We start from the raw sequence: 14,722 nt of genomic DNA, 5'->3' as shown, positions 1-14,722 counted from the left end.
AGAAGGGCTTGGAGGCTGAAAAAGTCTGCATGCATGAGCATGGAGCTCAGAATGCCTGCTGCATCCTAGGCAGCATCAAGAAGAGCATGGTCAGCAGGGCAAAGGAAGTGACCATTGACTTCTACTCCACTCTTGTGAGACTCCATCTGGAGCACTGCATCCAGGCCCAGGCCTCCCAGCACAAGAAAGACATGGAGTTGTTGGAGTGAGTCTAGAGGAGGGCACAAAGATGATCCAGCCCTCTGATCATCTCTCTTGTGACAACAGGCTGAGGGAGTTGGGCTTGTTCAGCCTTGAGATGGCACCAGGGAGACCTCAGTGCAGCTTTCCAGTACACAGAACAGGCCTACAGAAAAGCTGGAGAGACTCTTTATCAGGGTGCATAGTGATAGGACAAGGGGTGATGGCTTTAAACTAAAGGAGAGGAGATTTAGGATAGATCATGCTGTTGCTGAACATTACTTCTTCAGCAAAAGAGGAAGAAAACTTCAATTTTTTTTTAGACTGTAAAAAAATATCTTCTTCAAAATGACTGTAATGTCCCATATTCTAATGTACTCAACATTAGCTCTGTTTTTTGTTTTGTTTTTTTTTTAAAAGTGACAGGAAAAATAGAGACGTTGAACTTGAAAGGTTTTTAACGTGTGACTGTAAATATCAATGTACACTAATCAGTATTTGCTGCTTAAGCATGTTTGCTTTTGCATCTTAGCATATTTGCATTTCTTTGCATATCAATCTTGCTACTATATTTTCTAGGCTTATAATCTCTATTTAGAGGATTAGGATCACAGCGAAGAGGTAACACGTGTTACCCAAATGACTGTATATACTGAAGATATTGTGCATTCTCTCAGTCTTAACCCTGTTTTAATAGGTTTAAACCAATCATAAAAGACAACTATCAGCCTTTCTTGCATTAATCAGGAAATGTTTGAATGTCACTAATAAAGGGAAAAAGCAAAACAGATGTTATTAACTTCAAGTAACTGACAATAGCATCTCATTTTAAATATTCCCTAAAAATTTATAGTGCAGTACAGCATCTTAATTTTGAACTATAAACAATTGAGAGCTTACAGAATCCTCAAAATGACATTAGCAGGCAAAAAAATCTACGCTTTGCAAACCTCTACAATTAACATGTAGTTTGGGGTGCATTATTACTTAAAATCTGAATTCTGATAAAAAGTATAACCAAATTCTAAAAAAATTTTTGAATGCATACTGAGCCACGAAAAGAAACATGATGGGCGCTGAAGGGACTGAAGCCCTCAGAATAAAAGGTTAGAACAGAAGGGGAGAAAAAGCTAACATTTAAAATGAATGGCATTTCAGATATCTGAACAATGTTGTTTTGCATTCTATAGAAGTCATACATTTCTACAGTACACAGAGGTATTTTAACAGTGTTTTAGGAGCACACATTCCAGATAAGAGAAACAGATGCCATTTACACAAGCACTGTGACATTTACACTCTGCTTCCAGTCCTGTGCTAACTTCCTCTGAACTAAGCTCAGGTACTGCTGAAAAGCAAAGCGTCAGTGCCTTATAAATGTAGTCCATGAGTGGAAAACGTGGAGAACAGAAAAAGTAGGATGAGTTTTAAATCAGAATAATATATGAAAAAAGAATATACTACACTCTTTTAAAAGATTGCTAAAAAGCAAGTTTTATGCAAGCTGTAACTCTTTATGCAAAATGACATTGGAGAAGAGCAAGAAATGAAGGCTGGTCTTTGCACAACTGACATTGAAACTAGACAAACATGATTGAATCAATGCACACAAGGCTATATAGGACTGAAGTAGTACAAATTGAATCTCACATATGTTGTGCATTATGTATATACTATTTTCTAAAGCTTAAGCATTTCAATTAATTTGAAATATTATGACTTCGGCATAATAACCCCCTATTCTCAATTTAATCTAAGAGCTGTACACATCTGTGGCACAACAGAATGTCATATTTTTAGATTATGTGAAATGATTACTTCTTTTAGAATTGTTTTCACCAAAAAACCTTGTTTCCTACAGAGTGGCAACACCTGAATAGCCATTAAAAAGTATTCCATTATTCCAGAGAGTCACTGTATCCCATGTATTAACAAACTAATTTAAGTCCCTGCAAGACAGCAGGGCAAGTGTCAAAAATATACAAAGATTAGTTTCAAGAAGCACTCTGAGAACAGGTGAGTTGTTATAACATGCAAAAGCAGATCAAGCTGGAAAAAATAAAACAAAACCAAAGAGTTTATAAGGCCTTCAGTACTATTAAAAGAAAAGGAATTAGGAGAGAATTATTTCAGGATTTTGTTTCTTTGTAGACTCGTATCTCGAATGCCTTTAAAGTAATTGCACAAATTCCTTTGCTAAATTTGTACTGCTGAATTACACGCCAGTTCCAAGAACTATGGATGATGTTTCATGTGTCTAGGAAAGGCTTAAGAGCACATTTGGATACTTGGAAATAGCAAATAAATGATGCAGATGTGAGTGTTCAGCCTAGAAACATATATAGCTCAGTGATTTGCAGTTCTCTGCTAACTGGTGATCATCCAGGGGAAACCTGGCCAGAGTTCAGCAGCAGTTTCAGTTTGAGCAATTAATGGATAATCACTCTAAGCAACTACAATCACAACTCAATTCACAATGTGCCTTATCATGAACAGCAAGGGTAAAAAAAAATCTATGTTTTTCACAGCTACCAACAAGACAGCTTTCATTGAAAAGTTAGTTGGGTATGCTGTGACAAGGACAAAGAACAAGATAGAAACACAGAACAGTGCTAATCTGACTACAGTGTACCAACTTCTGGAGAAATATTGCTTTGCTAAAAAAATCAACTGTAATTCAGCAGGGATACAAATACTGAGAAACAAAAATTAATAATTTTTAAATACAAATATAATTTCCTCCTTTGGACATCAATATTAAGTATTGTCAAAAGAGACCATTGAAATTTTGCTATATAGTCATACTTGAAAACAATTAAAATCATTACCTCCAAACTCCTTTCTAGCAGGTGCAGGACTCCTACCGCCTTACAGTATTTAAGAAATGAATGCAGCAATAATGAAAAATATCAGTATAATAAGAGGGAAGAAAAAGAATGAGAAAGTTAAAAATGGCAAGGGTCAGTGTGTTAGTAACTATGCTGCCCGTATGCTTCTGGACATCCAGTTTCTCTTAACACAATTGTTTACATTTTCAGATGATCCAGATAAATACTATAATAAGAACTCAGACATGATAAAGTAATGGTGTCAACACCAAAGGAATACAAATCAATGATTACATGTTTCTTTGTCTTTTGTATAAAAATTTAAGATGCAATACAAAAATGAAAATGCTGATTAAACAATGCTATGGGAAGCCCATGTTTTAGAGCTGTAGAAATTAGTTTGTAAGTATTATAAAACTCATTCATTAAATAAAATAGTAATTAAATGGTGCTGAAAAACACATGTTTTACCTCAACATAATTTGGCTAATAAATATCTTATTGAAAAACCTCTGGTGAGGTTGTGTTGAGCCCCAAACCATAGGTGCTTTGGGTCTGGAACTTCAAAGCTCATCTCACAGAGCCAAAACAAAGTATTTCCAATCTCCCAGTGTGTGTCACCACGTTACCTGATGGTGGAGGTGGCCTCTGTGGTGGAGTAGGACGTGCAGGAGGAGCAACAGGGCGAGGCGGTGGAGGGCGCTTGGGCTCCAAGGTCTGAGAAGTGTCTTTCTGCTGGGTACCAAGTTGAGTTTCATCTGGAGAACGTGACAGAAAACAGTGCAAAAATTAATCACTTGTATTCTATTCCCAGTTAAGCTTCTGTAATAATAAATTATTTCCTCAGAAAGAATGGTCAGTTCCCAGAACTGCCAATGCAGCAATACAGAAGTAGCACTGAGGTTTGGAGAGAGGGGAAATAAATTAAACCAACAGTGAAAATAAGCTGATTTTCGTCTCATGCGCTTTCATAAGTACATGCTTTTCAAGAATGAGGTGGTTTACCCAAAGCTACCTATATGTAAAATGCAATGACAAGAATAGCCTTTTTTATTACTCTAGAAGGGCTATTAAAAATTATCTACAAGCAAGTATTCTGCCACTAGGCCATGCCACTGCCACACCATACAGTAGCTGAGGAAGTTGAGCAACATAATACACACTGTGCAGGGAAACTGGTGGTCCAGGAGTTTTTGCTGGGGCTCGGCTCGGTCTCACTGGGAGTGTGGGTCCATCTGACAGTGTAGGAGACTGACAGGGACTGGAACGTGGCGAGGAGCTTGGGGAGGTTCCAAGGCCAGAGCTTAAGGTTGGCTGTAGGTGCTGAGGAAGGATTTCTTCTACTTCAGCACTATAGTCATCAATGTCACCTAGATAACCATGACCCAAAAAAGAAAAAAGCATGTCAAAATAAGGGAGCTATAGTTACTTATTTTCATAAGAGGGAAAATTATCAACTGACTTTGGATGTGGGATTTTCTGCAAAAAGCCCTCGGGTTTCTCAAGGAATTTGCTCAAGGAAAACACCACCACAAGAAGTGTCACCAGGCAAGGTGCCTTTGGCATATGCTTAGTGGAAAAACTGTGAGAAAGTACATAGATAAAAAACATGCAAGTGAAGAAAAGCAAACTGCAGAGGTGTGAAGAATGCAAGAGTGAAATTTAGCAGCTCAAGGATTTCATTTCAAAAACAATGGCAGGAAAAAAAAAAAGACAGAAACAAGGAACTGGAAAGCAGCAAACGAATGCTGAAGATGAGCCAGTTCCAAGGAGCAACAGAGGATGAAGGCTTCTTTATCCAGGTGATACTTGCCTGCCTTTAAAAGGTTCATCAGTTGTTTGTGAGGAGTGGGGTAAGTGTATCAATACTTAGCATGGGACCTCATTAGTCCTATCTGTTATATGGCCCCAAAAAAATTGCTCTGTAACCTGAATTTTGATATCCTACTTATAGATCGTCTCCATAAAAACATAAAAGCTGCCTGAATGAAGTGATCCTTGTGACACTACAGGACCAAGTGAAAAGAATAAAAAAAAGAGTGAGTAAATTAGTAAAACTTATGTGTACAGTGCATACAGTGCAAACTGCCATCAGAAATGGCTCAATAAACTGGCAAGATACTATTAGAAATAAAAGCTTTTTAATTACCTGTTTCTGCTAGGTATATGCTTGTTAAATTACAGTGGTATTAAATTAACTAGATTAGTTAGAACTATAAGCATTTCAAAAATAGTATTTTATTCCAACAGACCTTCCATATCATAGTCTGCAGTAACCTCAGCGTCTTCACAAAGCAAGGTGGAGCTTGTTGATGAAGGCAGCCCAACATTAATCTTCTCTAGATTCATTTCATCCTCCAAACTTCTGATCCAGTCCGGATTCTTTAAACTTATGTTTATAATCCTTCCCAGTATCTGAATTGTCATAAAGGTACACATAAAACAAAAATTGTTAAAAATAGGGATATTAAAATTCAGCATTCTGCATTAAAAAAAAAATAATAAAATTATGAAAAAAATCACAATTTATCAGAATTTATGGGACCAAACAACAACAGTGACATTTCACAGAAAAATAATTATAATTTTCACTTCATTTTTCTAATTAAGTGCATTTACATAGTTTAAACCATAAGGTCCTGAGCAACCTGATGTAACTGCGCATGTCCCTGTTCATTGCATGGGAGCTGGGCTAGATGACCTTCAGCAGCCCCTTCCAACTCTAATTATTCTATGATTCTATCACTAATTGCAACTATATGTAATGTTTTTCCAAAGTAAACCAGAGAACTTGTCTATCAAGATTTCTTTCTTTCTTTTCAGTTAACAGGAAAGCTTCTGGTTTCTTTGTTCTGACAGAAAGATTACTTTTTGTAAAGGAAAACAGATTTCCTATTAAACTATATTAACAAAGTCATTATTAGACTGATAAACAGCCATCGTTCCTCAAAATGATACATGACGAGACCCTACAGTACATGGATTGTTGGTGAAAATCTCAGTGGATACGAAGATCCACCTGCAAACATCACCATACAGAACCTAAGTTTTAACAGAAGTGTAGTTGAGTAAAAATTTGAGTGTGAAACCTTATTTATTTTTTACAAAAATAAAATACTGGCCCTAGAAAAGTCAAAGAAAGAGCTGCAATCACTTAGATATGTCAACGCTTCAATACAGGAACGCTCTCTTCTTACAGATAGCAGGCTATTACAACGATGAACTAGTTCCTGCCAAAAATTCGAGGTAAAAGCTGTGCTATATAAATCACAAAATAATTTTTTGTTTTTTCTAAATCCTTTTTTGATGAAGATATCCCTAAACATAAGATCTTAATTTTCCTAATAGCCCTTATCCCAAAACTAAATAAATCTTATGACTTCCTTATGTTGGTTTTTGGAAGACTGTATAAATGCTATGAGGCTATCAAAAGCAGAAAAAAGACTAGATGCAACAGCCTAGTGCGGAACATGAAAATCTTGTAAAAATCAAACCAAAAACAAAGCAGCACTTAAAAATACTTCTCTTGGTATAAGAAAGTTTAGTAATTTTTACATTACCTCAGTACCATTCAAATTCATAACATTCAAAGCAGAGCTTCCTTCCAAAAACGTTACCCACATCTTGTCTGCCACGAATCTGCAAAGTCCATTGATAAATACTTGGGAAATGATAGGCAACAATCTTTCATCCTACCTACGATCATTCGAAGCCTCTTAGCTTAAAGGTTTGTCACTGATCATGTATATATGTGTGCGTGTGTGTATATACATATATATATATATGTATATATATGTATATATATATGCATACAGGCTAATAAGCTTTAGCAAACAGACCCTTTGGGGGAAAAAAGGCTGAAAAAATTGATAAGTATTACACAGAAACCACTGTCATTTTAAGATTATGCGACTACAGCTATACAATTTACATTCAAAATTAACTGTGCAGCTAGAAGTTAAGAATTTGTATCAAGCATTCCACATTAGATCAAACTGTGCACTAGGTACTTCTTAGGGTTCTAGAAAAAGTCAATGGGTTCCATTAACAACTAAGTGAAAACAGCAATCACAGGGATCCTCTTTTGTTCAGTTCCTTAAAAACTACTGACCTAATTTGTTCAAAATCATACGTATATTAAATTTTAAGTCTAATTTCCAAAGTATGATACTATAGCTCAAAAATAAAGATGAGAAACAGTCTGAAAACTGAAATGCATATAGTTATGTAAAACTAATCTTTAGCTTCTATTAAAATCAGAGTTGAAAACTGAACATTAAAAATGAAGCAAATCAGAACTGAAATGCCTACTAAGACACTTAATTCGGGAAATAAAAAGGAAAAATGCAAAGGAATAAAGAATAAAAGGCCTTTTTAACCTTATAAGTATAACTTCTCCATAGCTTGCAAATTTTTGAAGAAGGTCATCAATCAGGTTATCATCAAAGTAGCTTTCTTCTGCTGAAGAACTTTTGATGGAGACCATTACTGTACCGTCAGGTGGGCCCTGTGTTGCAATCACCTCTTTATAAACTTTCTGTCTCTCTTCTGCTTCAATTTCAAATATGTCAATGTCAATCAATGCCACTACAGGCCTTGGGGAAAAAAAAAAAAAGGTTGTAAACAGAATTAAGATGCCTTAAATTGTCAATGATTAGGAAGTAATGTATTAAAAAAACTGAAACCTATGATCAGATGTCTTCAACTCTGCTCTTCCATAGTGCAACAAAGTACCAGGATTCCACGTATAAGGGACTTTACTGTTATCATGAAAGCTGGCATTCAGAAGATCCAGGTCTTCAGCTACATTCAATATTAATGAAAACAGAAGGGGAAAGATACAGTGATTGCAGGAACGTGATAAAAAATTCCAAGTAGTAAAAAAAAAAAAAAAAAGAAAAAAAAAAAAAAAAAAGAAATTAGACCAAGCATTTTACAGAAAGAAAAAGTTCCTTTTGAACAAGTAAAATGTCAGTAACTCTTGTCTGTCTCATGATCCACCTGTTCAGTGTCACTCTTGTGTATAAAAAATTCTGTTAGAAGCTTTCTGCCTGGTACAAAGCCAGGGAGACAAGCTCAGAACTGCTGGCACTATGAATGTCACTCAATAGATTCGGTACACCGGTTAAAAGAATATTTAAAAAAATTTAAGGAAGAGCTCAAACCTGATCGGTCAAAGGGCCATTTTCTTCTTCTCCAAAGAATACGATCTGTCCACGCTGGCGTGCGACACTTTTCACTGGTGTCATAGTCATCAGAAAACAGATCATACTTGTACGTAGGAGCAAAGTTTATTTTCCCCTCCAAAAATCCCCTAAAAATCTATAGAAAAAAAAAACAACAATTGTCATGCCAGAAGACAGAAACAGATGGGAAACAGCTTGAAACTAATCAGAACTCTCTTTTTTAACAGTGAAAACCTTTATAGACATCTCCAAAAAAAAAAAAAGGCACTTGATAATACAAATCTTTTTCCAAATTTTATTTACTGAGAACATTCTACATCTGCCACTATGACTAAACAGCAACCCAGACAGATCATCATTAAACAGAAGTATGTCAACAATTATGTCTTGAAACCCAGACTCCTCAGCAACATACTGTTCCAGCAATATCATGCAGAACTTCAGGCCATCAGGATGCTGTCCACAGCACTTTAATTTGTTGAGTAGTTGCTAATTTGTCAGCAAAGTTGGGAACTGTGATTATATTTTATTTACCTTTCTGAACGTACATAGCACATTCAGAAAGGCAAGTGCCTCATGTGTAAATTAATGAGTTAAAGAAAAAAACAAACAAAAAAACCCCAACAGACTTTAAAATCAATACATCTGACACGATATGAAAGATTAAAGAAATGCTATCACCATTTCCTTCAATCACCTGCCCAGCATTAACAGATAAAGCTGGCCAACCTAAGACACTAGAAGGCCAGAAGATTTGTGCGCTCCTGCCGCGTTCAGATTAAACATAAGCTAAGACCCTTTAGTTAACGGAATCAGGTCCAACCTACAGTCTATTCTTGCACCACCATTTGACTTGACTATAAACCTAATATGGATCCTATAGCTAAGTCTGTATCAAACAACAGAGTGCTTCTCCACTATTCTTGAATGTGATGATGTATTTAAGATACCTGTCCAGAATTTTTCTGATTGATAAGCTGGTCTCCTGCTATAAGGGAATCCCAGTTTTGTTGTCGTATTAGTTCCTTAACCTCCTCATTAGGAATATCTATTCGATAATTGAAGTCACCACACCAAAAGATGTAGTCATGGGAAAAAAGCATCCTTCCCTATAAGAGAGAAGCACACACTGAAGTTAAAAAATAATCAAGTGACAGAAATTTACTAGTTTCAGGTGCAGTTGTTTAGGAAGCGTTAGTCTTTTTTTAATCAAACTATTTATTATTTCTATCTGATTAGGACAAGTGTCAGTGTTTAGCATCCATACAGTTAGAACCAACAGCCACAGGTATGTTATTCACACATGCGTGATATGAAAGGAGATAAACACTTTCTATGCAGCTGGCATTTCTAAAGAAACATGAATCATCTGAACTGGATCCCATGAATTCTTCATCTGCTGTCTGTGTCACAAATACTATCCTGAGATCTTCTGGCAGAATATCCTGGCACAAACTGCAAGCTGAAGGGTTTATTATTCGGATTTAATTGCAAATTTTTCAGTTACATACAATTTTTTTGAGGCTAGGAACAGACAGAAGAGCTCTTTCAGTACTAAGAAGGCCTAGGCCTTGAGTGAAAATTATTACTTTGTTTTGATTTTTTCATTGCCCTTAAGTAAATCAAAGCAAATGCAGTAAATTAAAACAATAGTATTTACAAAACTGTTTCTGGAAACTCTAAAAATACAATACATTCAAGAAAAACTAAAGTAGAACAAGGGTGAAAAATTTAGAAAAAAAAGAAGCCCAATAAAATCAGATGTCAGTTGTCTGCACAGCGCCACAGAAGCTAACAATGGCAACTTAAGACATTTTTGTCTCAAGCAAGTTCTGAAATTACTGTTTATTTGGTATTTGATAACTTTTTATGAGAATAAACTACAGAACTGCATGATCTGATTTGACAAAAGTTGAAAAGAAGCTAAGATGAGCTAGCAAAAAAAAAATATATCATTCTTGTGCACTGAAAACAGAGCTGTTCCCATAGTTGTTTTTTTTCCCCCCCTCATAATTGATTAACTTTAGTACCTACAAAAATTCTACATCTCAGGAATCTCTAGGGTCTCTTCCCAATGCTAAACCTTCAGACCTCTATCTTTTCCATTTGTCATTACTGTGGGAAGCTCTATTTTTCTCTAATCTTCCATTTCAACAAAAATGGTGGGAATTTATTTTTATCTCTGAGACCTCTATAATCCAAGGAAAGTTGGATATTTCTCAAAGGCATTTGGGAAGGTGAGAAAAACAAACTTTTGGATGATACTGCTGGTGCATCTCCAAGGGGCTTAATTTCTCAGTTGTTAAGGAATTTGAACACTATTGCTTACCATTGGAAAACTGAGCTTGCGAGCTATTTCTATGAAGTCTTCATTTCTTTCTTTAACTTGTGATTGCCCTGCAGCAAAGTGGCTGCAGACAAAGCAAAGACTGGATGTATGAAACAGCATCCGAATTGCTACTGCACCTTTATTACCAGTGGCTCCTCCCATGCCAGTCTTTACAGTATCCACAGCAACATCTCTGAAAGAGTTAAACAAACATTAAACCTTCAAATCATAAAATCATAGAAAATCCAAAGCTGGAAGAGCCCTACAAGGATGGCTGAGTCCAACTCTGAACTCCACACAGCACCATTTGAAATTGAAATCCTATGTCTGAGAGCACCGTCCAGATCTCCTTGAATTCCTGCACTGGGGGCTGTGCCCACAGCCCTGGGCAGCCTGTTCCATGCCCGCTGCCCTCTGGATGAACAGCTCTACATTTGTTTGAGGAGGACTGTATCCCTCAAAGATACTTTGTAAAGGAACTAAAGGATAACAATAGGACCTTATCTTGGGAAAAAATGACATTTTCACATTGTTATTTCAGCAGTAAGCCACAGAACTGTTTTAAGTAAAAGTCAACAAGCAGGACCGTTACACCTCCACTTTTCAAGCCTTCTAGTCAACTGATAAGAAATTTAAAGCTACAATAAAAGAAGCTAAGCAGCTAGTTCTCTCTCATGGAGCCCAACACATTTCTCAGTATACTTGTACATCAGTGTGCAATACCCAACAAACTGCAGGTGACCCAGCCCTGGGCACAGCTGTGCATTCACTGACCTGATAAAGGGAGCGTGCTGGGGCCTGATGAACACAAAGAGGCAGACGCCAACTAACTGCTCGGAAGCCAGCAGCACATACTTGTAATCTCTTGATATGGTCTTCTGCAGTTCTGCAGCCCAGAGCTTCTGATTGGTTGTGCTAGCAGAGAGATAAAAAGTGCCAGTTTTAAAAGAAAAGAAATTAAGCAGGTATTGAGAGTGTTGATCTCATTCAATCACCTTCATACAGTAATTTTAACCAGACCCTGGGAAATCAGGTCAAAGCAAAGCAGTGAATTTGCCTTCTAGCAGAGTCGCAGCCTAGAAGACTGTAGTGAAACTCATAAAACGTTGCCTCACTTTTCAGAATAACATGGACTATTTAGAAAACAGGACTCTTTCCCATATCTCTGAGGCTAGAGTACAGGAGTAAAATTTTTTCTTGGGAATTACCTCCTAGCCTAGAGTTCAGTTAAATATGGAAAACACATGTCTGTGGTCTTAGATCAAGAAGAAACTTCCTCGAAGACATAATGACTATGGTTCTCAGAGCTAGCATAGGATATACATGAAAAAAATGACAGATCTAGAAGCACTGCTAACTAGACAGTGCAAATTAGTGGATGAAACAAAATGCCACTTTGTCCTCAGGACAAAAGCTTTTGCAAAGGCACACAGTGCAATAGGCTTTAGATTTTTTTTTTCCCCTGATGAATTTAAGCTTCACAAAAAACAGAAAAACATGCAAAACAGACAAACAAAACAATGGACAAAGAAATAGACCTAGAATATAATCCTAAGATTACACATGAAGATTTCATCACTCGTATCATCCAGAACTGACAAAAGTATATTTTCATATCCCACTTCACCAGGAGCAAAAAACAACACAACCCAAATCCCACAGTTACTGATTATACACTGATTATATACTGTATACTGAGTATACACGCAACATATGGAACAACAGAGCTAAAAACAAACTACAAATAGATCAAGTTATGCTCAGAAGTTACTTCAGCTTTTGACAACAGCAAAGACTGACAGTATAAGAGAATGCACTTGTTTTACATAGACCAAAATTTGATGCCAGACAGTATACAAAGGCATACCAACAACTCATGCTTTTGAAAGGGATTTCACAGAACCCACTGCTCCCAGCACCTAGGATGGCACATAGACTGCAGCATCCACCAGCATCAGAGAGAAATTCTCAATGTGTTTAACAAAACCCCCCCCCCAAAACTCAGAGGCTACTGAACTTTTTCAGCACAATCCAAAATATGACCAAGTACTGACTGTTTGGATCCTTGAGATTATTTTGAGTAATCTCAAGTGTTCACAGCTTCACTAACAAAAGCTGAGATGACTCTGCAGTCTCAGCGCAGACACAGGCAGAGAGAACAGGAATACAAAATTAACATAAAATAATCGCAATCTGTAAAATTAAGGAGAAAGAATTGCATTATACTTAAGTCTAGCTGTCAGTGGAATTAATTTCGCATAGATTTTATCACCTACCTTGCATTCACAATGTTTCCTGCATTTAACTCCACCATTTCTTCAAATCCAATGGCAAATATGTCTACAGGTTTGCTTCTTCGATCTGCATTTAAATATTGAAAAAGCCACTTGTTGGTTACGATTAACTCTGGAACCAAGACCTCATATTTTTATTCTAATGTTCACGGTCTCATTAAGAAAGAGAGCTTTCAATTAAAAAAAAAAAAAAAAAAGAGAGAGAGAAAAAAGAGGCCAGACTACAAATCTTACCTTGGAATTCATGAATACCAGCTATGTTTGGTGCATCCAGAAGCCAGTCAGTGAGGGTCTGATTTTTAAAGGCAATACTTCGGAACTGCTTCCCCCCATTGACATTCCACGTCCCAACGCAGACTCGAACTTTCTTCGGTTTTGCATACTTATAAAAGTTTTCACACATACTCTTCAGCACTTTTACAGATGCTGCAAAAACATGTAAACATACGTTATTCTTATATAGGATTTCTTTTTTTTTTTTTCCCTTTTTTTTTTTTTTCCCCAAAAATACTGGGCAATGAGATCTTTTCCTTAAAAAAAAAAAAGCAATAAAACCATGCATAGACATACAGAAAGTTAAAAAGTGACAAAGCAAAATAGATGCAGCATTTCACCAGGTGAAGTACATTTGTAGACATTTTATTTGCCTAGGTAGGATACCGACTGAATAAAAGATGGTAATAATTTGTTCAAAATTATATATTATGTAACATATATATACTCATACATGCTACATATATAGTAATACACATTACTATATGCATTCTATATAGTATGTATATTAGCATAAAATTTAGTCATATGTTATATAGGTATAACAAATATAGTGTATATATGTATTACTATACATAACTATATATTTACATTTCTCTATATAGTAATATATATATTAATATATCATCATATATCACATCCATCATTCTCTAGCCTATCTATAATCCCTATGGAAATTTATTTTCAATACATGCCAGCACAGATATCTATCTCATTTACACAGATTGCATTTATGAAATTAGAATCTCATTAATCAACACAACAATTTACAAACAATTTCTTGAAATGAAAAAATGATTGAAGTAGATCCATTCACTAAAACAGATAAGGTAAATTATCTTATCAAAATATGTTCTTTTTAAACCACAAACCCAAATTGCTGTGTAGGTAAGTTGAATCCCTGAAATTCTGTTTTAATGAGGGAAGTAGGCTAGGATTTAAAACTAACTTCTCTTCTATCTCAGTCTTTCTGTGCCTTTTTACTATGTGACACATGGGAAAAAGAGTAGTGACCTACTTATAAAGGGCATTGTGAGAAATGTATATATTTAATGCTTAGACACTGAAGTTATAGGGATTCCAAAATTCCCTTCGCAGATCTGCATAACAACTATATATATTTTATAAACATATTTCCTGAAATATACAGACCTCTCTCTTAATTATGCTATTGTTTTTTCTCTAGTCAAAGTAGGAAAGAAATTGCTTTAGATGTGAACACTATTGCTTGCACTGCACTCAAGCAAAATTAATTTATCTGCTTGTAAGACCATCACGGTCATCAGTTTATGAGAATCATGCAAACTTCATTGGATAGAATTCTTTCCTCTACTGTGTGGTGTCTGGCAAAATGGTCAATTACCAGGCACACTATTGTCACTCAAATCCCCAAACAGGATTTCTAGTGAGCAGTGTCAAATTTTTGTGTTACATTTGTGAATAAATACACTGTTGAATGAATCATATGTCTGTACGTGGGGTAACCACACACAAGAGCCAGCAAACTGACTGGTATCGCTGAGAGTAACGCAAGGAGATCATGTTTGCGATTTAATTTCCTTATCATAGTCCAGGCAAATGAAGTCAACAAAACTGTAAGGAGTCAGCAGAATACCTCACACCTTCATAAGG

The 14,722-nt window shown here is 36.1% G+C and overlaps 1 protein-coding gene across 8 annotated transcripts in view; it reads right to left on the bottom strand.

The window, feature by feature from the left end:
- The window catches only part of SYNJ1 (synaptojanin 1), a 60,518-nt gene that overhangs the window by 13,870 nt on the left and 31,926 nt on the right, over positions 1–14,722 (bottom strand). For 5 of the 8 annotated variants that reach the window (XM_042866720.1, XM_042866723.1, XM_042866721.1 and 2 more), the window contains 13 exons: positions 13,052–13,243; positions 12,800–12,884; positions 11,298–11,438; positions 10,524–10,716; positions 9,145–9,303; positions 8,174–8,330; positions 7,694–7,811; positions 7,388–7,603; positions 6,569–6,647; positions 5,261–5,423; positions 4,172–4,378; positions 3,638–3,766; positions 3,009–3,047 (listed from right to left, as the gene is read on the bottom strand). In XM_042866720.1, coding sequence (XP_042722654.1) covers positions 3,009–3,047; positions 3,638–3,766; positions 4,172–4,378; positions 5,261–5,423; positions 6,569–6,647; positions 7,388–7,603; positions 7,694–7,811; positions 8,174–8,330; positions 9,145–9,303; positions 10,524–10,716; positions 11,298–11,438; positions 12,800–12,884; positions 13,052–13,243 — 1,878 coding nt within the window. The remainder of the gene's footprint in view (positions 1–3,008; positions 3,048–3,637; positions 3,767–4,171; positions 4,379–5,260; positions 5,424–6,568; positions 6,648–7,387; positions 7,604–7,693; positions 7,812–8,173; positions 8,331–9,144; positions 9,304–10,523; positions 10,717–11,297; positions 11,439–12,799; positions 12,885–13,051; positions 13,244–14,722) is intronic. The other 3 variants (XM_042866718.1, XM_042866719.1, XM_042866724.1) reach the window with 1 other exon arrangement.

Source organism: Lagopus leucura, unplaced genomic scaffold (genome assembly GCF_019238085.1).
Source record: "Lagopus leucura isolate 7727_CA_CO unplaced genomic scaffold, USGS_WTPT01 Super-Scaffold_100001, whole genome shotgun sequence".
NCBI classification, from domain to species: domain Eukaryota; kingdom Metazoa; phylum Chordata; class Aves; order Galliformes; family Phasianidae; genus Lagopus; species Lagopus leucura.
This window is presented reverse-complemented; position numbering and strand designations above follow the sequence as displayed.